The following is a 23,290-nucleotide window of genomic DNA, read 5'->3' on the forward strand; positions in this document are numbered from 1 at the left end:
CAGCTCAGTATCGATGTGCGGAGCCTGCCGGGGCTCGGCGGTGAGTGATGATGAGAGACTCGGTGGACGCTGCCATATCTCACAGGTCCAATAGTTTTAATGGACATGTAAAGACCACCCTGCTGGAAGCTGATTCAGCTGAATGGTCACTGACCCTGATGGGGATCTGAGGCTGCTTGGGTGAAGTCTGGCTAATTTTCTGACTGTTTTGCATACAGATGATGTATCTTGCATTGGAATAATGTATGCTTGACTTCACTGATGAATGTTTGTGTGTGATTCCCCCCGCCACCCCTCCCCCTAAATCCAGACAGTGCCGGGAGAGAAAGCGGGATGTAGGATTTAAGTGATAATCTCCCTACCAGATGGCAAAAAAAAAAATCACATATTCCTTTTGAGGTCCCTTCAAACACACATACGTGATCCCAGTGGGTGGGTGCGTCTACCAATTTTGTATGACTGGGCTGGCCCGCCATTCATTGACATACTCAGTAATTGTGTAAAAAAATTGTTGCATGAATTCAACCATTTCTACTCAGAAAATTGGTTTTAATTTTATTTTATTTCTGTTGAGCTCATTACATAATTCAATATTTTTAAAATTGTAAACAATAAAGTTAAAAAATGAAATTTCATTGAAATTTCAATTTCATTGTGCACTCATTTGTCACATTCTATAACGAATTTTAAAGGGGAAGTCAACCCGAAAATTTTCTCTCCTATAAAATCTATGATTTAAGATTGTGTTTGTGGAAAATGAGTTAAGCAGGAACATCCACCGACTTTTGCCCATCTCGGGGATGATTACCTGTGCCCCGAGCAACTGTGATGTCACTTCAACTGATTGAAAGCAGCAAAATGGCTGGTCCCTGAGATGGCTATAAATGAGTGGATTTTGCGCCTCAACTCATATTCCACAAATGCAATATTGATTTGAATGCTGTGTTTAGACTAATGGAGGCGTATAGAACATATTACTGTCAAGAAAATTTGGGGGTGGACATTCCCTTTAATGGATTTATAGATAGATGTACAGTATAACATACATTTAAAAGTACATATCCATTGGATATTGTTTTTTTCTTCTGTTCTTAAGTTCGTTTAATATTGTAATGCCCTTCAGTAGCGGAGAGAAGGATGCACGCAGTCGCTGATACAACTCGTCGTTTTTAATAAACAAAATAAGCGATAAACACACGCATTCATAGGAGGTGCTGTTAGCCACAACTCACACCCATGCGCTCCACACTCAGACTAACTACCGGAGCCAATATTCCCCCAACCTGGCTCCTCCCCTTTCTGTGACGTCACACCAATACAAGAAACAGATATTACACTATAATAAATAGTTTGGTTTTTTTACCATCTCGGAATGATGTGTCCCATTTTCCCAGTTCACCCAGTTACTGATGCTGTAGTGATACACTCCCCTGATTTGCGTGCAGGCATCGTGGGAGTTTATCACGGTGGTCACGGTGTGGATGTGAGTGTGGATGGTTGTTTTCCTCTATATGTGCCCTGCAACTGACTGGCGACCAGTTCAGGGTGGAGTCTGCCCTTCCGCCTAAAGTCATTTTGGGATTGGCTCCAGCAACCCCCCTGCGACCCTGTTCAGTATAAGCGGTGTTTAAAACAGATGGAAGGATGGAATTTTGCCCAACCTTGGCGTTCCGTTCTTGCAAAACGATGATTGGCTCATGCCAACGAGCGAATATGCTAATCACACCCATGACGTCACATTAATCCCGTGACCTGAATAAATCCCCAGACTGGAGGAAGTGAGGAAGGGGAAAGGGGAGGGAGAGGATGGGGGTGGGTTTCTGCTGTCAGACTGAGAGGAGGAGAGACAAAAGCGTCTCCCTGTCCCTCCCACTCTCACTCACTCATTCAGCACAGAGTGTAGAGCACGGCGCAATGGACAGCGTGCTCACAACAAAGAAAGGAACTTAGAATTTCTTCTTTTTCTAAGTACACTGCACAGCAGCCCCCCCCCCCCCCCCCCCCCCCCAACTGGTGCACGCGGGAAAGCTCGCGTGGATCCCAGCTTCCAGGCTGGACGGGACGGCGAGGACGCCCACTCCTACGCCAACCTCGCACGGCGGCACACATGCTCACATGCCCACGGACACTCTGGAGCGTACCATGCTGGTCCAGGGAGCGGTGACGCCCGGGAGGACCCGCCGGCTGATGCTCAAGCTGCCGGTTGGGACTCTCCGTAGGAACAGCGGCGAGCGGGTGAGCTCCTCGGTTTCCCTTTTCACACTCTCTTTGGACCAAGATCGTGTGTCTTGTGTGTGTGTAAATGGGATTGCAAGTGGTTCTAGGCTAATCCAGGGGACGGCATTAGTTTGTAGTTGGAAGCAAGTCAAGAGCAAAGCCTTTAATCTCCGCAGTGGACAATTACTGGTGTGTCTGTCAATCCTGGGCCGTTTCGAATGTGTTCTGCCATCTCTCTGATAGTTCAAGGTTGTCAGAGGGACCGTGGGACTGCTCGTCTCAACACATTTGATGTGTCACTGAGGGACCATGAGCTCAGTTTGTAACTCGCCTTGTGTGTCAGTGAGTGCGGATGCAAGCTCATGGCTTTCCAGCAAAGACTTAAACATGGAATGTGCCTGGCACACAGTTAATCTTAATGGGTTTGTAAAGACAGGCTGCAACCTGCCAACTCGATGAATCATTTGCCCGGTGTGTTCTTCAGGGAAGTTGTCCACCACATGTGGAGGCTCATTCGCAGAGCTGTCACCTTGTTTGGACCACTTGTACTTCCAGGTGTGGTAAACTTGGGGTATTGCAATTGTAAACAAACCATTACATGTCATTTGGCCAAGGCAAATAGATCTTTAAGGAAATTCAGACACGGTTCACACAATCATTGAAGAATTGGCAAATCTATGTACTTTTCAGTTGCTCTTGTGATTTTCTCTTTTCAACTATTAATGATTCTGCTGAATTGATTTTGTTTTGTTTTTTTTGAAGGACGTTTCTAGACCTTTTTGTGTATATTGGTGGGGTTGAGTGACTATGGATTTTTATTGTATTCGCGAATGTCATGATAGTTGAGTTGACGTCGATTAATCGATGACATCATTGATACTTTTTCAGTTATCAACTCCCTGCCTATGCTGATTGTCAGCCGCACAGACTACTTGCTGATTTCAGCAAGGTGTCAAGTCATGTCCATGCCAAACGACGACTGGCAATTAATCAACTTCACATAACAATTGTCCTTGCGCAGTGGTAAAGTCGACTAGTCGGTTGAACGATTAATGTCTGGTGGTGCAGACCCTAAAACAAGTTTTGGCCACAATTTTCAGTTCAAATCAGCGGTAGTCAATCACTTTCTGCCACCCGGCAAGTATACTCCGGTGCCAATTGTTTACAAACATCAAAAGATGCGTTAAGCAAGGCTAACATTAGATTACAGGATGGCATGTATTTGAAATGTGTCTGCTTTTGTTGTGCGCGACTCATGTTAATGCCACGGGCTCCGCTGAGGATTCTCTTTGTACTTCTTCTCTTTGAATGCACACAGGAGTGTGTGGATCCCACACGTTGCTGTCTGAAATACATGATTTCACTACACCGGAGGCATTATGGCCGACAAGTGCTTTTCATATTTGCTTCACTATCAGGGGCCTTGGGATGAAATCTCCTCTGTTGTGTGGATTTTCTCACGTCATTTCACAATTTTGTCTTGACGACTCTAAATCGGCCTATGGAGTGAATATTCGTTTGTGCCCTCTGACTGGCAAGTGACCAGTTTAGGGTGTACCGCCTTGTCTGTCCGTTGGTGAGACATTTGAAGTGTAGTGTATTCTGTTTTTGTCATATAAACACTGAGATAAAGTCAAATTATTGGAAGAAAAGCAGAATAAACTCGGACTGACGTAATTGCGTCTGCCCAGTTTGTGAAATCATCTCGCTTGTGATGAGCAAGGCAGATTTTCTGGCAGTGTCGCAGTGGGAGGTCTACACCGTGATTGCCATCTCGGATTCTCATGCTCTTTATTCAACTTGAGGACCGGCTGGGTTCAGGAACGCTCAGTGGGAGTTATTTGTGTCATGTATGTCCGCTGACTTCAGAAAAATGTCTTACTCTAAACATAAGTAGAGTGTTGACTTTCCCAGCAAAAGTGCAGTGGAGTTTTTCATGGGACACTTTCGGGGAAAATGCGTCAGAATTTTATTATCAACAGTAATGAATAGAAAATTTCCGTGCTACTTTTAGAATTAACATATTGATTTAGGTTCCATGCACACATGCAAGTAGGTAGTATGTTGTGAGATCATTTTGACCCAGGCTAAGAATATCCTCATAATGTTCGATGTCAAATTATGAACTACAGATGTTTTCAAATGTATTAATAGCCTCGTGGTCAGAACATCTCTCCCGAATATTCGAGAAATGTGTCTGTCTGGAAGGCAAGAATCAATTAAAAGCAATTAGGACATGAGGGAAGCAGATTTTTAAAGAGCCCCCAGCACTGAGCAGCAAACATGCACACCATCTTGGTGCATGCATGTTGCTTTCTTCAAAACGCCATTAGTTTCCATGGAGATTTTATTTTAATGGATGCACTTCATTTTTCTCTCTCTCTTTTTTTTTTTAAATTAAATTGTTTCTTCGCTGTCACTCATTAAAAGCAGACGAATCATTCCACGTCGCTGTAAATGATGGATGTCGGTAAGATGATTGCTATCTACAGGGAAAGCACATAAAACAAGTGCTTAATGAAGCAAAGAAAAACAACAGTTTGCACTCTCTCCTTGTACAATTTGGAACTTGTCACGCTCGGCTGCCTCGTGTTGACTTCCTTGGCATGGAAAGAAAGCAAACATGAACAGAGATATATAACCAGTATGTGATATGTATAATCATAAATACCCCAAGGGTCAAGAAATGTCTTTTTTTTTTTGTTTTTGTCATGATGACATCAGCTCATATATCTTTGTTCATCGATCTATGCCAGCGACATATGGTGACAGGAAGAACAATTAAATACTCTTCCACTAAATGGCAGAAGGCACAACGAACCTTTACAGCCACAAGTTGCCATTCATACAGCTAGATTTCTCAATAATTATGGAGTAAATTGAGACGAGATTATTATTATTTCAGAAGGATATAGATACTGTCATTTTTTTTAATTTCCAGTGGCAGTCTTGGCTAACTAAAGATTGCGAAGCACAGTTGTTAAAGAGTGTTGTCTTAGGACAGGATTGCATCTGTTGTTTGAAAGTACCTCTGGATCTTCTCGCAGCCTAGCTCATCCAGCCACTGATGGAGAAACTTCATGTGGGCATGGTTATAATAGAAGCATGGTTTGCGCAGACACATTTTCAGAAATAGGCAAATTCCCCCCAAAAATAGTGGTCATTTAATTTCAGAATTGTTGGAAAGGCATCCCAGACACCCAATTACAGTATTTACTGAAAAAGTCAACATTTCAAACTGTATTGTGTCCGCTTTTGGTTAAATAGCAGAGAGCATAAACAGCTTGTTGTGGAGATGTTTACCTCTGTGAGCAGTCTGAATTAGGATTATCGCCCGCCTTTGTTAACCCGCTATCACTTTAAGCAGCTCAAGCTTTTACTGTGAAATTAGGGATAGAAAAATAACAAACAAGGGGATGAGAGGGCGCAAGCAGGAGCCAGACGTCAACAAAACATTCAAGACGAGATTTACTAAAGCTTTGCATGTGCAAAATCGGCCATGGAGGAGGTTTAGACAAAGTGAGAAGCCACACGGCGAATGGATCTTAACCCATGGGTGGCCAACCTTTTTTGACCAATGGTCTACTCTTTAAGAAACTAACGGTTGACTGTTACCGCTCATGCACGCAAACATACATGCTCGGACGCGCGCACACCCATGCATACACACTTACCATGATGAGCAACAGGCATAAAGGTGCGCGCACTACCAGTCGATTGGCACCCTCTCCCTAACACGACTCTGAGAGTGGTGTGATCCCTGCCATTAATTTCAGAAGCTTGTGCTTGATCTGTTTCCATCTGTACTGCCTGATGCTCTGGGCGCTCTGTGTCTCCTGTTGGAGTAGCTAGAGCAAGCTCTGGTGCTCCTTTTTTTGAATAACCGAATGAGACATTTGAACACCCCTATGAGGTTCCAAACGGTTGAGGTAAAGCGAAGCGCGCTCGTAGCACGTTTCCAAATGTATCCTTTTTTTTTTTGCATGTGTCAACATTAATGAAATGCACACGCACCCAATTCCCACTGAGTTAAATCATATGAAACGCAGCTTTTATGAGATTGCTGGCTCAGAATAATTTTCTGTCACTCAGTAATGTTTGTTTGGCTCTTCCACTGACACTTCCAGTTTCCTGACTACAAACTTCATTTTTATGCTTCCGGTGCTCTCAACCTTATCTCAGGAAAAACCATCAGAGCTGTAGAAAAAGTAAACCCCTCTTTTAAATATGGAGGCTTTGGCCACTTTTACACGTTTCCCGTTTCACCACAATTAAGGGCCAATGCTTTGGGATCTTGGAAAAACAGGTCTTTTGGATTTTTTTGGAAGGTTAAAATGCTCTCTGAGAAACGTCAGCAGGAGAGCAGCAAGGAGGAAGGCTCGCGCGGCAGAAGAAAAGTTCATTCGTGTTTGCCAGACACATTCAGCAGCAAAACAATAGCAGACAATAGCCTGACTGTAATTTACCGGCATATATATTGGCCCTTTAAAAGCGCGGGGCTAAGCGAGACAGGAATACTAATCGATCTCTGTTATCTTTAAACATTCTGTCGGCGCCAATCACTGAGAAGGTCAGCCTTGTGGATCAGGTGGACGCAAAGTCCAATCCTCATCAAGATGATCCAATTGTGCACACATTACAGTCAGGGTTCATTTGGAGAAATAACGCCCACATGCACACTCACTCAATTCCAGTGGCCCTCACTTAGTAGAGTTTGGTTTCACCATTCTATACTGTATCTATGCCCTGGAATGTGTTTAGATTGAAAAGGCGGGGGGGTCCTTTTTGAAAGATGTCAGAGTCAGCGAATGTAGAGTGTCGAGTTGGCCGTGTTGACTCAGGATAGCCACGGCTGTTAGATGGCCAACCGTTAGCCAGTCTGCGTGTTGAGTTACTCTGCGTTAGTTGTGGCCGTCGGCAGCTTGTTTATGAATGTGCTCGTTACACGTTTATTTCACGCCGTTTGTTCAATAAAGCTTTTGAAAGTGCACAGGCGACCGTCTCTGTCTTTGGCCACACAGTATGGAATGATGACAATTTGTTCCACCAGCAATATTTTCTTGATTGTAGACATGCAGGTACCTTATGTTTTAAAAATCCACAATAACCATAAAAAGCAAACGACAATACGGAGAGAGACCACTGTACTTTGTGTTTACACTCATCATGCTGGTCTTACCAAACAGCTCCTTTAAGTGGTAGCCAACATATTGATTCCGTGTGATCTCACCAAGCCTTCCAGGACTTCAGGCAGGAAAGCCGAGGCCAGTCAGTCCAATTATAAAGACAAAGGACGGTGAAAGGAGGAGGAGGAAAGAGTTGTGAGAAACTGGATCTCAAGGCTGGAGGCTGGGCGTCCCCTGCAGGCCCCTCTCGCATCTCCCTCCCCTGCCCGCCTTGAAAGGGAACCCCCCTCTCCTCCCCAAGGCTGCATGTTTTGGAGACGCGAGAGGACGCGAAGGGAGGGAATGAAGAGACTCCCACTCTTTCATCACTCTCCGCTGTGATTTTTTTCCCCCCTCTCTTCCTTATCTTTTTTTTTCCACGTCCAAAAATCAGACCTATAGCCACATGGCACAGCTGCGTTCAAAGTCCACGTGCAAGATCAAACGATGAAGAGCCTTTTGGTTGCCGGTGGATATCAGTCAACCGTTAATGATGTTTTTTCTCTCTCTCTCTCTCTCTCTCTCTCTCTCTCTCTCTCTCTCTGCTCGCTTTCGCTCTCTCACTCTCTGTGGAGACAGGACACTAGCCTGGTAGCTATGGTGAGAGTGGACTCCTTTGGCCTTGGCAAAACATCCTCAGTGGGAGACAGGGTTTTGGAGGTGCGGGGGTTGTGGTTTCCCTTTCTGCCACCTTCACACAGAGCTTGGGAAGATGATTTCATGATGTCTGCTTGTTTATTTGCAGAAATGTTTGCTGGCAAGGGGTGGGGGCGGGGACTTGCAAAAAGAAAGAGGATAATAATGGGGTGGAACTAAAATACAGAACATTTTCACGTTGGTGAATCTGTGCTCTTTGTTTGGCAGCACAAGGCATCATGACGTAATTGTATTCATGGTGTGTTTGTCTTTTCTTGTCTCCCAATCATTGTGTGGCACCCTCTTTGCTGATATCATACTTTTTATTATGTGGATGTTTTGGGTGTACACAATATATTTTTGTGTGTGTGTGTGTGTGTGTGTGTGTGTGTGTGTGTTATCTTTTTGGGTGGCTCCGAGAGAGAGAGAGAGAGAGAGAGAGAGAGACACTGTTAGTGTGCGTCTTCTTGTCTTTCTATTGTTGTGTGGCACCATCGTTGTACCTTTCGTTGTAGACATTGTGATTGACCTGCACATTTTTTTCTGGGTGTGTGTGAGGGGGGGCGGGACGGGTGTTACTTGTCTTCCTGCCTTTATTACATTCCACCTTATATTATTTGGACGTTTCTCCATGGTGTTGTCAGTCTGGAGTGGTTATGTATATGTATGGGGGCGTGTGCCCTCATCTTCCTGTCTTTGTGTGGCACAACCCTTGACGTCCTAGACATCTTACCTGCCAGAAAGTCATTTATGACTCTTATAAAGTGGTGTCTATTGCGTGCGCGCGCTCTTTTCTTTCTGTTGTTGTGTGGCACAATTCGACCCACCTTTTATTGAGTGAACGTTTTTCTTTTGTGCGTACAATAAGCTGTTGGTGTGTGTGTATGCGTGTGTGTGCGTGTGCTTGTGCTTGTGCGTGCCTGTGTGCGTGCGTGCGCATGTGCACGAAGAAAGTATGCCTTCTCCCCTCCCTTGTTTTCCTGTGGGTGTACTGCAGTAACATGGTAATCCTCATTAATATTTATCTGCAAGGCAAAGTGGATGGAGAGAATGATTAGCTGGAGCCCATACACACATGTTCTCTTGTCGCTTTTTGAACGTGCTCGCTGTACTCTTTATTATGGCTCGTCAACTAGGCCAATCTGTGTACCACCAGATAGTCCTGATAAGTCAAAGGGTTTCCTTTACACATATCATAATCTGTGCATGTGTACATATCACCGTGGAAACCAACTCACTTACACACACACACACACACACACACACACACACACACACACACACACACACACACGCACACGGTCATACGGAGGCTCCCTGTCTTCATCCCTCTCTCAAGCCGCATTAAGTTATGTTATTGATTTTCACGCTTGCACCTCTAACACAATCACATTAAATGAGAATGATCGGAATTGAATTCCCATCACAGTCAATCCACGCATGTCACTTCTCGTCCCTGCTGTACTGTTAGCAGTACACGCTGATTCGCAACCAACCGTGTCGGGAGAGATCATTTGGATCTTATCCAGTTTAAACATTTATTTCCAACAAATAATGTGTCTTTGTTCATCTGTGGATGCCTTGGACAGTCAGAGTAACTAAATGCTCCTCCACTAGATGGCAGAAGGTACAATTAACCTGTGTGTCCACCTGTTGGCATTCATTAACATAATAGCTTTTTCTTCGTTAAAACAGGCCCGGATTTCACACGGTTCAAAATTAAGTTAATTTGGGAATTGCATCATTATGGTTGAGTTATTTCAGAATACCATGTTATCTTGACTTACCTGTGCCCCAATTTCTGAGCCATCAGCTGGTCATTATTTTTTTCTTGTATTGCCTTAATATGTGATTTTAATGTGTTCTGACCACGCTAGTAAATCAAACACTCGTTCTCAAATCGTCTTTCTCCATTGAAATGAATGGAAATGCCATGACAGTCGACCCCCCTCTATTCACGTGGGTTAGCAACAGGGTCAACCCGCAAAGAGCGAAAATCCACGTTTAGGTGTCAGGCATTGAAATGCTTTTGAGGAAAAGAAACTCAGGATTAAAAAAGAAAAACAACAACACTGATAAATGCATTGTTCACCAAAATGGGGTAGAAAGCAAACAGAAAGAAATATTGAAAAATAATCTGCAAATATGCCGGGGGCACCAATATTACTTGTTCTTCACAGAGGATGAGGAATATATGACTCGGGGATACTGCTACGCTGTCAATTGTGTTCAAATATCTGTTGTGCAACATAGATTTTAGTTAGCACGTGCCTATTGCGTTTCCCATTATTTGTTAGTGCTAGAATCAAGCAAGTGGAAAAAAAAAACTAAGTGGTTGTTAGAAGTGCACAACGTGTAACACTTTGTTTTGTTTTTTGATTGAGAGCAAACTATAACTAGGAGCAATAAACTATTTTCTTAGTCTATCCGCCAAAATGATGCTTGTTGTGAACTGAGTTGAGTCACTGCCACCATACAGTGCTCAAGCCTGCACTTTTTTATTTGGTGGTGTGCTGTAACATTTTCACGCAAAATACATTCCTTGTCTCAATGAAGGTTGGGAAACACTGGATTCGAAATAATATGCCTGCAATGTTTGTTGCAACTTTTTTGCACATTCACTTGTTTGGGTCGGAGAGTTTCGCATGGCAACGCTTTTGCGCATTGGTAGAGTTTGTGACCCATTTCCCTCCAGCGCACACCCTCTGACACTTCATGCTTCATGCATACGCCTGAGTGAAGATGAGAGCAGGAGGAGGGATAAGAGAGAAGCTCATCACAAGTGGAGTAGAGATGTATTAGAAACGAGGAGAGGAGGCAAGAAGTTTGGAAGCGAACGAACGCACAGATGAAAAAGAGGAAGACTTGTTATCGATGACCTCATTAGACGCCAAGTTACAGTGGAACCTTGAAGGGACGAGACATAAGGGGATCATACACGGTTGTGGTTTTCAGCGGTGGCTGTGTGTAATCATGGATTCATCGACTGTTGAACTGTTTCTAATTTGTCATTTGATTGTGCAGTTCTATGGTTAGTGCAGCGTTGCCCAACCTTTGCTAAACCGAGGCACATATTTTACATTAGAAATATTTCATGGCACGTCGCCAGAAAAAAAGTGAACAGAAGTGTGGTTATTGAAATTTGAGTTTGGTTTTTTTTTTTTTTGGTCACGTGTTTATTTTTAATCATTCATTCATTCATTTTCCGAACCGCTTGATCCTCACTAGGGTCGCGGGGGGAGCTGGAGCCTATCCCAGCCGTCTCCGGGCAGTAGGCGGGGGACACCCTGAATTGGTTGCCAGCCAATCGCAGGGCACACAGAGACGAACAACCATCCATGCTCACACTCACACCTACGGACAATTTAGAGTGTTCAATCAGCCTACCATGCACGTTTTTGGAATGTGGGAGGAAACCGGAGTACCCGGAGAAAACCCACGCAGGCCCGGGGAGAACATGCAAACTCCACACAGGGAGGCCGGAGCTGGATTCGAACCCGGCACCTCTGCACTGTGAAGTCGACGTGCTAACCACTGGACTACCGGGCCGCCTATTTTTAATCAGAAAAACAGTAATAATATTAAATATTAATATTGTATCTGTAAAACAAACAATAACATAATTCATCAAAATGTAAACAATTAAACCGTTTGTGTTTTAAACTCCTGATGTGCACAACTTGGTAACCAGGGGGATGTATTATAGTATAATACAATATAATAATTACACAGTCAAACGAAGAAGACTTTCACAACTACTGAAAGAGCCTCAGTAAATTGCAGAAATACTTGACATTTTTTTGCCATTTGAAATACAAAGTTTTGTGGTTGTTTTAAATACTTTTGTAATTCTCTTTGTTTTATGTTTAGTTTGACACTGTACTTCAACTGGTAGTGGCAATAAACATCTTGAAACTTTTTTTTTTTTTTTTTTTTGAGGAATGTTCACTTTCTGCCATCTAATAGAAAAGCATTTGATTACTTCTGGCATAGATGGATTTCGAAAATGGATGGACTTTACAGAGTCAGCTCTGCTATTTTAAAAAGTGAAACCAAAAAAAAAAAATAAATAACACATGTTAATCTGTCAATCATAAATGGTATTTTTATATTCCACCAGCTGTCACTGATTGTTTACTATAGTGGGCCCCCGCGTAACCTTTCCCAGGATTCAGTGTGACATGCGTGCACACAGGGAATCATGGGAACAGTTCAATGCGGTCCCTAAGCCCAGAGCTTTCACCTCGGCAAATATTTACTCCTGTCGTAAATTACTGCCTCTGCGGAGGTGCGCGTGTCCAACCTTCGACATTGCTCCAGCCAGGCCCGCTGATTCATGTTGGAAAAATCACAGTGTAGGAATGCGGCGCCTTCCTCCAGGGTTTCTCAGGACACTGCTGAGAGGGCAAAAGCACGAGGCCTTGAGATAGGCTGGTGAGAAACTATGCGCTTGTTCGTTTTATATGGGCTAAAATTCTGTACCGAGGGGACATTCTGGTCCCATGATGTCATTGAGAGAAGCTTCCAACTTGTGGAAGGGTGATGCTCTTCGAACAGCCATCTGTTTTTCAGGCCTTTCTCAAGTCACTTTGACACATACATTGTCTGAATCAGAAGATGCAGTTTAAGAGACATTTAATTTCAACACAGCAGCACCGCGGACTAGTGGTTGAGCAAGACTGCCTCACAGCTGTAAATTCAGGGATTTAAATTTCATGTTGGTGTTTTTGAAGTCTCTAAACTGTCAATAGATGTCAATGTGAGTGCGAATGGTTCTTTGTCTGCATGTGCCCTACAATTGACTGGCGACCAGTTGACGGTGCAATCTTGGTCTCCCAAAATTAGATCTCAATACCAAATGGCTTCTAAAAGCCATTTGGGATAGGCTTCATCCTACTTATGACCAGAATGCGGACAAGCACTGTAGAAAATGAATAGATGCTTAAGTTCATCACTGTTCTTTGTGAGTGACTGCCGATCAACAACTCACGAGCAAAAATATGAGCTACGTATGGTGGAGAATTATGCATAGTGTATTTTAAACCAACAGCTAGCTTTGTCCGAAAGTGCATTTGGCTTACTGCTGACAAACAATGAGCATCTGTGTTGCGGTGTTACAATCCTGAAAGCAGTGCATATTTGAGCACAAACAGTGGCGCAACACATGTAGACAGATCATCTCCTCTCCGAAGAATGACTAATATTGCTAATTGATTTTAGTTGTCACCATGTCTATGTACAGTAGGGGAGAAGTAATGTATGCTAGACCATATATGTACGAGCCAGATGTTCAGGATGCGAAAAATGTTCTGCTTGAACGGCCGGACATGGATGGGGATGAAAACCATCGGGACTGAAAGAACGGTGAACTATATAGGCTGCGGTTATTAGCCTAGCATTACTGTTTGCAATTTGAGGCTGTGCTGTGCTGTAAATTGCGCACGATGGGATTCGCTACTTAGTCTATGCATTCCCGCTAGCACTGAGAGCACACATTATAGCGGGTTGGTTGCAGTTAAAATATCTAGACAACAAAATGTTGAACCAAAACATGTGATTTAGTCAAACCAAAGTCTTCTGAAGACCTTAGTGATGCCTAAAATGAAATTCTCATTTTGAGATGTTGAGCGCGGTGCTCCACTGTAACAGTTTCTCTCAGGTTTTGCGGAAATGCAACAGTTGTGCGTATCACTTTAAAAAAAAAACCAGCAGAGAGAGTGAGAGCAACAAGGAGAGCCCCTGCATTTTCTTAGTGGGAATGTTTGTTTTTGTGGCTGTGATGGGGGCAGAAGAAATGGCATTTGAGTGGGAGAATAAGCAGTGGGGAATTAAGAAGAGGCTCACCGGGGACCATTAGCTGCGTGGGACTGGCAGGGCTTTGACCTTGATGAAAGAGAAAGCACCACACGGAGCACAATCCAGAGGTGACCCAATTATTTTATCTTAGTGGTCTCAGGAGGAAATTAAAGGCTGATCATCGCCTTGGCGTTGGGAAAAGTTACCTGTGATGGCTCATGTGGATGTTTAAGGAGACAGGCGGCACCTGTGGATGTTTCACTGGCTGTCCGGTCATGGAGGCTCTCTGCCCTGGCCCAGATGAAGCAGCATGTGCCCGGCATCATGGTCTCCTCTGGGCTGTGATGCATGCGCGGAGGTTTCATGCTCCTCTGCAGTTATTACACACTCACGTGTGTGCTTCAAGGCCACTCTACCAGGTAGGATTTTCATTGCAAGCTAACAGAAAAAAAAAAAAAAGGTCTGTCCTTGTAATGGATTGTGCCTTAACGCGGCACTTCTGTCAATTGCTGGTCACCGGTTCTCCAAAGTATGACCCGTGGGCCATTTGTGGCCAGCTGCATGTTTTTGAGTGGTGTGCTGAGTATTCAAAAAAGAAAATTAAACATGGCCTGCATTAAAAGATCATGACAAAGAGTAAATATTTTTATAAGACAGCACACCAGTTTTAGAATTTTAAAATGAACAATGTAACAAAAGATGAATGTTATCATGCCACCCTTTTTATTCTGAATCGTTTTTTAAGTGTAAAAAAAAACTTGATGAAAATTGATCAGAATTTTATTATTCAAAATTGTGATTTACAAAATATAAAATTATTTTGAATATAAAATATATATAAATATAAATAATATAAAATATATACAATTGAAAAAAATCATTAATTTTCACAATTTATCAGATTTTATTTTTTAAAGATAAAACATCAACAATACCTTTTCATTGCAATTGTAAATAAATGTTAATATTGCAGAATCTCACTCCACTATTTCATTTTTAAAAAATATATATCACTCAAACCCTAATAACATTTCACTCTGTCATCAATAACTGAGTCCAACCCTGTACAATATTACATTTTAATATGCTTAACACCTTAGAATATGTTGACCTACAGGTGAAGTGCCCCCTCCCCCTTCCATTTATTCTCTACGTGGCCATCAGGAGAAAAAAAATGGCCCTCCCTGTGGTACACCATAATCGGGGGGTAAGGTTGCACCTGTGGATGTTTCACTGGCTGTCCGGTCATGGAGGCTCTCTGCCCTGGCCCAGATGAAGCAGCATGTGCCCGGCATCATGGTCTCCTCTGGGCTGTGATGCATGCGCGGAGGTTTCATGCTCCTCTGCAGTTATTACACACTCACGTGTGTGCTTCAAGGCCACTCTACCAGGTAGGATTTTCATTGCAAGCTAACAGAAAAAAAAAAAAAGGTCTGTCCTTGTAATGGATTGTGCCTTAACGCGGCACTTCTGTCAATTGCTGGTCACCGGTTCTCCAAAGTATGACCCGTGGGCCATTTGTGGCCAGCTGCATGTTTTTGAGTGGTGTGCTGAGTATTCAAAAAAGAAAATTAAACATGGCCTGCATTAAAAGATCATGACAAAGAGTAAATATTTTTATAAGACAGCACACCAGTTTTAGAATTTTAAAATGAACAATGTAACAAAAGATGAATGTTATCATGCCACCCTTTTTATTCTGAATCGTTTTTTAAGTGTAAAAAAAAACTTGATGAAAATTGATCAGAATTTTATTATTCAAAATTGTGATTTACAAAATATAAAATTATTTTGAATATAAAATATATATAAATATAAATAATATAAAATATATACAATTGAAAAAAATCATTAATTTTCACAATTTATCAGATTTTATTTTTTAAAGATAAAACATCAACAATACCTTTTCATTGCAATTGTAAATAAATGTTAATATTGCAGAATCTCACTCCACTATTTCATTTTTAAAAAATATATATCACTCAAACCCTAATAACATTTCACTCTGTCATCAATAACTGAGTCCAACCCTGTACAATATTACATTTTAATATGCTTAACACCTTAGAATATGTTGACCTACAGGTGAAGTGCCCCCTCCCCCTTCCATTTATTCTCTACGTGGCCATCAGGAGAAAAAAAATGGCCCTCCCTGTGGTACACCATAATCGGGGGGTAAGGTTGACCATGGCTGATTTGCTCCCTAAATGGCAATGAAAGAACTGTTAGATAGTGCCAAGTTGATTGCGATAAGCACGCTAACACAGTTTCCTACTTGCACTGGATACGAGATCAGCTTTTGGTCTTCTTTTTGTTTGTCATTGTTCTGCTCAGGATGCAGAGACACTTCCGGGAAATGTCGTTGCTAGGAAGGAGCTGTCTGCCAAATAAGCCGGTTCGCATTGAAAGGAGGACAAACACATATTGGTTTTTACTGTGCCTCCAGGCTGCCTCGGGTTATAACAGACTCCTCGGTCAATTTTGATTGCCTTAATGTTCTCGTTTCATTAGTTGTGTTGATTTTTAATGCTTAGTAAAACCACGTCGGTGAATCAGCAAAATGGTTCATCAGTATTCAGCGTCTTCAGCGGGTATTATCTGAACTTGGACTCAGGGCTTTCATGGAATCATTAGTATTCCCTGGATTTTTCGCCTGCCCTGTTTGCAGCTAGCACCACCAGAATCAACCCAAAAATCCCTCGCTAATTGCACTGCATTCAAAAGTTGGGGTTCTCAAACATTTGGCGTTCAGGAAAAAAATCATTAGCCTAATAGCATAATTGCTTCTGTCATTTTACCTTACTGTCTCATTATCAATGAAAACAATACCAATATGATTGACAAATATTGCGTTTTTACTTTGCGTGTGTAGCTCTTCAGTCATCCAGGTCAATGTAAACTGCAAAGGTTGAATCGAGGCAACTGGAATCTTCCTGTATGGTGAATTTGTTGTAGTTGAGCATCTTTTCCAAAAATGTTAAATGGAGACCCAAGCAATTATCCAAATTAGGCAAGCAAAATGATTCCAAGGATTCCTCAAAATACTAATGCTAATTTCAACCACCATCTATACAGTTGAGCCTCGTTTCAACGTATCTTGTTTACGTGTTCACCGCTATCACAGTCACATTTCAAAGTCCCGATTAATTCATTTTCCATTTTCCGATTATGCCTTACAACAGACACCTTTATACCATAAACTATATTATAACGACCAGATTTTTCCCACAGAATAGTGAAAAGGCCTTTGTTACAACGAACCGTGGGAAGCAACTGCCACCGCGACCTTGCTTATGAGCAAAATGTACAGCGCAGGATTCCCCTCCATTGCTCAGCAACGCTACTGATCGACTCAGTACATTGTTGTGCTTCCGGAGGCATGGCGCGGTCTGGTGCACATGTTCTGAAAATATGTCTGGTAAACGGAAGCAAATCTCGCTGCCTGAGAAGGCTGAACTTGTCTCTCATTTTCAAAATGGATGTCGGCGGCACTGGCAGTTGCCGATGGCGTGTAATATTTGCTGATTGAATGTTTTCAGGGATGAAGTAAGAACACTACAGTTGTTTCATGATTATAAAATCATTGTTTTCTTCATATACACGTATTTGTAATTGACGCGTTTATACTGTATTGCGTGTTCATGTTTTTACATCTATAAAGGTTCGTACTGTATGATACATCGTTCTTTTATTGGAAAAGGTTACAACGAACTACCGTTATAATGTCCAGATTTGTGATGTCCCTCGAGGTACGTTGTAACGAGATTTGACTGTACTTAAATTCAGAGAACTTTCTATTTAATGCTTTTTCAAGAGGTTGGAACGAATGAGGTTTATTTTCCAGAAAAAAAGTTGAAACATTATGATTGGAAAGTGCAATTTTTCAAGAAAAAAATCTTGTATTCAATAAGTTGCATTTTCCAAATGTCACGTTGCAATATTATGATATTAAAGGAAAGAAAGTCTTATTTGAGCAGGCGCATTTCAAAAAGACAATTTTGTTTTTGTAATACAGGTACTTCTTGAAAAATACAGGCCTTTCTTCGTATTTTTGGTACTCGCACTTGGAGTAAAAAGGTGAAGATCTGCAGCTTTATGGCAGACGGCTATTGTACAGTCCACCTGTCTCGCATGTTCATCCATTGTGCTCGCCTGTGGCTCCTCAGGGAGAGCAAGACAATCGGAGGAAACCCAACCGACACAACAGGCCCTCCCAAAACAATCCCCTCTTTAACGCCCCCTGCTGGTTCAGAGACTTGCTAATATGTGACGAGCCAACACCTGGCAAACATCCTCCTCCAAAAACAGCGCTTTGAAGAGGCATGAGCAATATGTGCGACCCCCCACACTCCCTTGGCTTGATGAAACCCTGGAATCCACTTTTCGGTTGGGAGTGGGGGGGGGGGCACTTGGTGGCAATGAGAGGTTCGGTGTGTCAGATTGTGGGAAGAGGATATCCAAGGCTCACTGCTTTGCCTCGGAGCCCTACTTCATCTAACGATGTCAATATGACTCCTCGACTCACTCAGTTGGTATGTACATGGCATGCGTTGATAGTGTGTCAGTATGAATCATACTTATCAGACAATACCGCTCGCAGGGGTATTGTTTTTGTCGGCTCATGTTGAACATCTGACTGAACATCTGCATAGTTTCCAGACTTCACCGAACATTACTCATCCGATTTATTTATTTGTTTTTAAACTTTTCTACACACATCACAGGAGTAGGAAGAACAAAACAATCCAACCAAATAAGAAAAAAAAAAAAAAAACGCGGTTCGAAGATGAAGTTGTGCTTAGTGGTGTTGAGCTGCTCTGGATAAATTACATGAATTGGAATTTTTGCGTTGTACAGGACACAGGTGGGAGTAAGTCACATATTGTTAGCCTAATAGCATCGTTACCTGAGTCATTTTGGTACGTTTTTGAAAAACAAGGAAAAAAAGTAAACCAACAGGAAGAGTCCAATTGCCTTGGTTTAACCTCCGCAGCAAACCATGACCTGGATGTCTGACAGTCTAACAGCAGTCTGTTTGATCTTTGTGATTTTCATATTACACTTGGATAGCAATACTTTTGCCAACGGGGAGGCGTTTTTCGCCAGAGTCATAGATGAATGAAGTTCCACTGTCTGTCTTTGTACTCTTTGCCAGAGTCTGGATCTCTATGTGAGAACCCCACAACCCATGCGCGCGCGCGCGCGCGCACACACACACACACACACACACACACACACACACACACACACACACACACACACACACAAACTATTTTCCTTTCCCAAGGTTTTGAGAGTGCAGCTTGCTCTTTGTTTCTGAACTTTCCCAGCACTCTATTTGGGTTTTTCCTTTTTTGGTGGGGGGTAATTTTGTAATTTGTTTGGGACTCGCTGGAGGCATGTTTGTTTTTTGATATGGCAGCGTCGGCGCACAAACAACCGTTGTAGCCATTTGCTGTATCTCTAGTTTGCTTTGAAAGCACTTTCGCTGCTCCATCACCGGCTTGTGGAGTGATTACACAGTGGCTTGGGAGGCCTAGTAACATTTCAACTTCTACATTTCACCCTCAGAATTCTGTCACATTCCAATGCACTCAATGCAGACAAAAACCCTTTCCTAACCTGAATATTGGCAATATTTGGGTGTTGAAAGATTATATGAAAAGGCACAAAATTGAATATGCTCAAATTCGGGTTTATAAAAACGAGAATGTTCAAACACTGGAATACATGGTCATATATGTGGGTGTGACTTTATCCACTCACGCATGTCAACATGCTTTCAGGGATGAAGTAAGAACACTACAGTTGTTTCATGATTGTTGAATGTTTCATACCCAAATGTTTCAGAAACCAAGTATGAAGTTCAACAAGTAGAAATATTTATATCTGAAAATGTGTGTGTGTAATAATATACTATATGTGTGTGTAATAATATACTATATGTGCACTTTATAATATTGTGTACAGATTTCAGTCACACAGTTTTGGAGCTAGAAACTGCAAATCCTTGCCTTGTAGTATCCACCCGCCAATCACCCCCAACCCACCTGTCCACCCCATCCCTGGGGGTCCGTGCCATGGCCCTTGTTATCCAACCTTCCTTCGACAAGTCAGACAGTTTCAAATACTGTAGATATATGAACAAAACAAAAAGGAAACCGAACTTTTAAAAGTGAAACGTTAAAACAAATAAGCCATTCAAAATGACTGTCTTAGGGATCAAACAAGTGTGAAAAGGCTTTAGAACAGGGTTAGATTAAAAGATAAAAATTACAGTTCAAGTGTGAAAAATACTTTTGCAAGCTATTGCATGTGACAGGTAAAACAAGTTCTCTTTTTCAGCTATCAACACAGTCGATTAGGAAAGGTCGAATAAGTGCATGGCCACCATTCAGCCGATTAATTACAGCTCGCTTGGTTTGTGGCGCGCTCACGCATTGGCTCACGTGCTCACCATGCAACCGCCCCGACACTGTAATCTGATTTAAGGCCGGGCATTAGTTTTAACGAGAGCAGGATATTAGAATTTTACACTCAAAGGAAGGCAAAGGCAAGTCCCAGATGAATCACCCCAAAAGTATATGTAGATGTTTCACCCTGTTGGAGATTATTGTGATGTTAAATGTGCGAAATGCTTTAAAATGTGTCTTGCTTGATAAATCGGGAAAGCCGCAGCGGACCTCACATCATTAATTTTTTTTTTAGGTGGTCCTCCTAGGTTTAACTGCAGCATTAGTGATGGGGATAAAAGGGCTTACAATGTTTTGGGTTCAAAGGTTAGGGTCTCCAGTGTGGGATGGTAATCCAGGCGGATTATAAAGGGAATCTGGTGAATATCTGAGGAAATCCCACTCGGGGACTTTCAGATCCTGTGTTTGCATGGATCTAACAGCCACGCTGTGTTTACTGAACTGGGATTTACCATGTTGTACATGAGGATGAGCTATTTGAAATAGAGAGGAAGTCAACATATGTAGACAGGGTTTTTCCTGCGTTCAGAATTGCGTGGCGGCCGCCTCCAGCTAATTTTGTGCTGCCCCCAGTCAGACCGATTGATATCGCTCAACACAGCGTACAGCTCCAAGTGTGCTGATTGAGGGATTGATGTCGCTCTGCGGCAGCTTTGTATTTTAACTGCAGTTGCAGTGCCGGGCCACTACGGAGGCGCTATATCAACAGCAGTGCACAGCAAAGACTTGAAACAACGGCTCACGTCCTCCATCACCGAGCTCTGGTGTGCCTCCGTGTCCTGCGCACACGCACGTCAAATGCCGCCCCAAAACACACTGCAAACTCGGGATGCACGATAAATATCGGAATGACGACGTCTTTTCAATAAATCTAATCATACATGGCAATTTTCCGCGGATCCGCGGAAATCCGCCGTTTTATTTCTTAAGTTGATCATTTTTGTGAATCGTCTAAATCCGTTGAGAAAATTTTAGGGGCGGTCAGGTACCTTATCGTCGAGTTTTCACGAGCTCTCCCGAACAGTCTCTCCGTTTTCCGTTTGTAAACAGCCCTGCGATTGGACGTGTATGAAAGCTTCAACTAATCAGATCACTGAAGGCATTATTTGTTGCGGAAGTCTTAGCTCGATTATAAACGGCCCAGCGATTGGTTAACTACAAGCGATTGGACCAATCAAATTGCATGTAACATATTGTTTTACCTGATTCATGGCGGCCTGTTCGTCTCGCAAATTCATTGTTCTGGGATCGTTTTGAGCGGAATTATGAAAAGCCCGTTGAATTGGAGTACTGGTGCGGGGGTGGACGATGAGTTTGTCGTGCCTCAGGTAGGCAATTTCCCCTCTTTCACGTGCCTCTTTTAATTTTGGAAGCAATTCTTTTCTTTTTTGTCGTACATTATCTGTATAGTCTTCATTAATGTAGATTTTGGTACCTTTTAAGTATTTTGCTCTCTGTAGTATCATTGTTTTGTCCTTATATTTTTCAAGTTTCACCAGTACTGGTCTTGGTTGAAGTCTTCCCGTTTCCTGTCTCCCTGTGCGATGGGCTCTTTCTACCTCAATTGTCTCCTTTAATTGAAGTTGCTCCTTGAAAATTGTTTGTACTTTTTGCTCCGTTTCAGTCCACGTTTCTCCTTGCTTTTCTTCAAGTCCATCGATTATCAAGTTTTTCCTTTTTGATTGTCCCTCTAAGATGTCCATCTTGTCGTTTAAAACCAGCATACTGTCACATACTTTGTATAATTCAGTTTGCATGGTTTTGCAGAAATCAGAATCATTCGAGGGGATGTGTTTACTTTTTTAGTTTTGATTTTGAGCAGCAAATTTGGAGTTACATATTGGTGCTCACCAGGAATGCATAGGCAAAATTGCACAAATTTTCACTTGAAAGAATAGTGGCGATCTTGGGATTTTTTTTCTGTTCAATTTTCAAACTGTGTAAATTTAATACACTTCATCTTCAGCATGTTTAGTGCCACTTTTGTAAGTAACCACGCCCCCGTCCAGGCCACGCCCCCGTCCAGGCCACGCCCCTTCCGCTTTTTTCATCACTCGCCATTGCCATGTATGTAATAACCGACGGTCATAGGCACGACTGCATTCTGAAAACTAACGAAGATGGCTGCACTGTCACGAAAGGAAAAGTTCAAGCCTTTTTTCCAGAGAGGGCCAGGGGCTCAAACGATGCTATCTGATCTCACCATTGACATCGGGGGTGCCTTGCGACCAACCTTTTAGCATTGTTGACTTTTGTGGGCTACCAAAGCATTCGCTGTGTTCGGTTCAGACTTCCGAGCCGCCACTATCTTCTAAAACAGGTGTCATGCTTCTGCATATCCTGACAGAAGGAAATAAGGACACGAGCCTCACTTCTGATTCATTCATTCATTCATTCATTCATTCATTTTCCGAACCGCTTGATCCTCACTAGGGTCAAGGGGGGTGCTGGAGCCTATCCCAGCTGTCTTCGGGCAGTAGGCGGGGGGCACCCTGAACCGGTTGCCAGCCAATCGCAGGGCACACAGAGATGAACTGCCATTCGCGCCCACACTCACGCCCTGATCTGGTTGCGAGCCAATCACAGAGAACACATAGACAAACAACCATTCACGCTCGCACTCACATATACAATTTTGAGTGTTCAATAAGCCTGCCATGCATATTTTTGGAATGTGGGAGGAAACCGGAGTACCCGGAGAAAAACCCACGCAAGCACGGGGAGAACATGCAAACTCCACACAGGAAGGCTGGAGCTGGAATTGAACCGGGGTACCTCTACACTGTGAAGTCAACGTGCTAACCACTAAACTACCGGGCCGCCCAACTTCTGATTCATGATTAATATTTTTATCACTTAAGTACAGGCTAAAGGGCATATAAATATTTTGAAATGATTAATTTTAGTTTCTTTTTTTTTGTTTTTCCTTTTTCCCAGGAGTGTGTCGATTTTATATCCATGCTATTTATGTAATGGATATTTGTATGTATGTATGTATGT

At 42.6% G+C, this 23,290-nt stretch overlaps 1 protein-coding gene and 1 long non-coding RNA gene across 8 annotated transcripts in view; one reads left to right on the top strand and one right to left on the bottom strand.

Moving 5' to 3' along the window:
- Positions 1-23,290, top strand: part of frmd4a (FERM domain containing 4A) — a 133,909-nt gene that overhangs the window by 53,936 nt on the left and 56,683 nt on the right. For 2 of the 7 annotated variants that reach the window (XM_019888286.1, XM_019888287.1), the window contains exon 1: positions 1,867-2,235. The exons of 3 other annotated variants lie outside the window; for them this stretch is intronic. In XM_019888286.1, the coding sequence (XP_019743845.1) occupies positions 2,116-2,235 (120 nt within the window). In that variant the 5' untranslated portion in view covers positions 1,867-2,115. Of the gene's footprint in view, positions 1-1,866; positions 2,236-15,037; positions 15,206-23,290 lie in introns of those variants that run through there. 2 more of the 7 variants (XM_019888285.1, XM_019888284.1) reach the window with 2 other exon arrangements.
- On the bottom strand, positions 1,146-18,177 carry LOC109526787 (uncharacterized). The gene is made up of 3 exons (XR_002170411.1): positions 18,167-18,177; positions 5,850-5,856; positions 1,146-1,336 (listed from the first exon to the last, which is right to left on the bottom strand). It is a non-coding gene; the product is annotated as an uncharacterized LOC109526787 (long non-coding RNA).

The sequence above is a fragment of the Hippocampus comes genome, unplaced genomic scaffold, assembly GCF_001891065.2.
Source record: "Hippocampus comes isolate QL1 unplaced genomic scaffold, H_comes_QL1_v1.1 scaffold112, whole genome shotgun sequence".
Taxonomy (NCBI): Eukaryota; Metazoa; Chordata; class Actinopteri; order Syngnathiformes; family Syngnathidae; genus Hippocampus; species Hippocampus comes.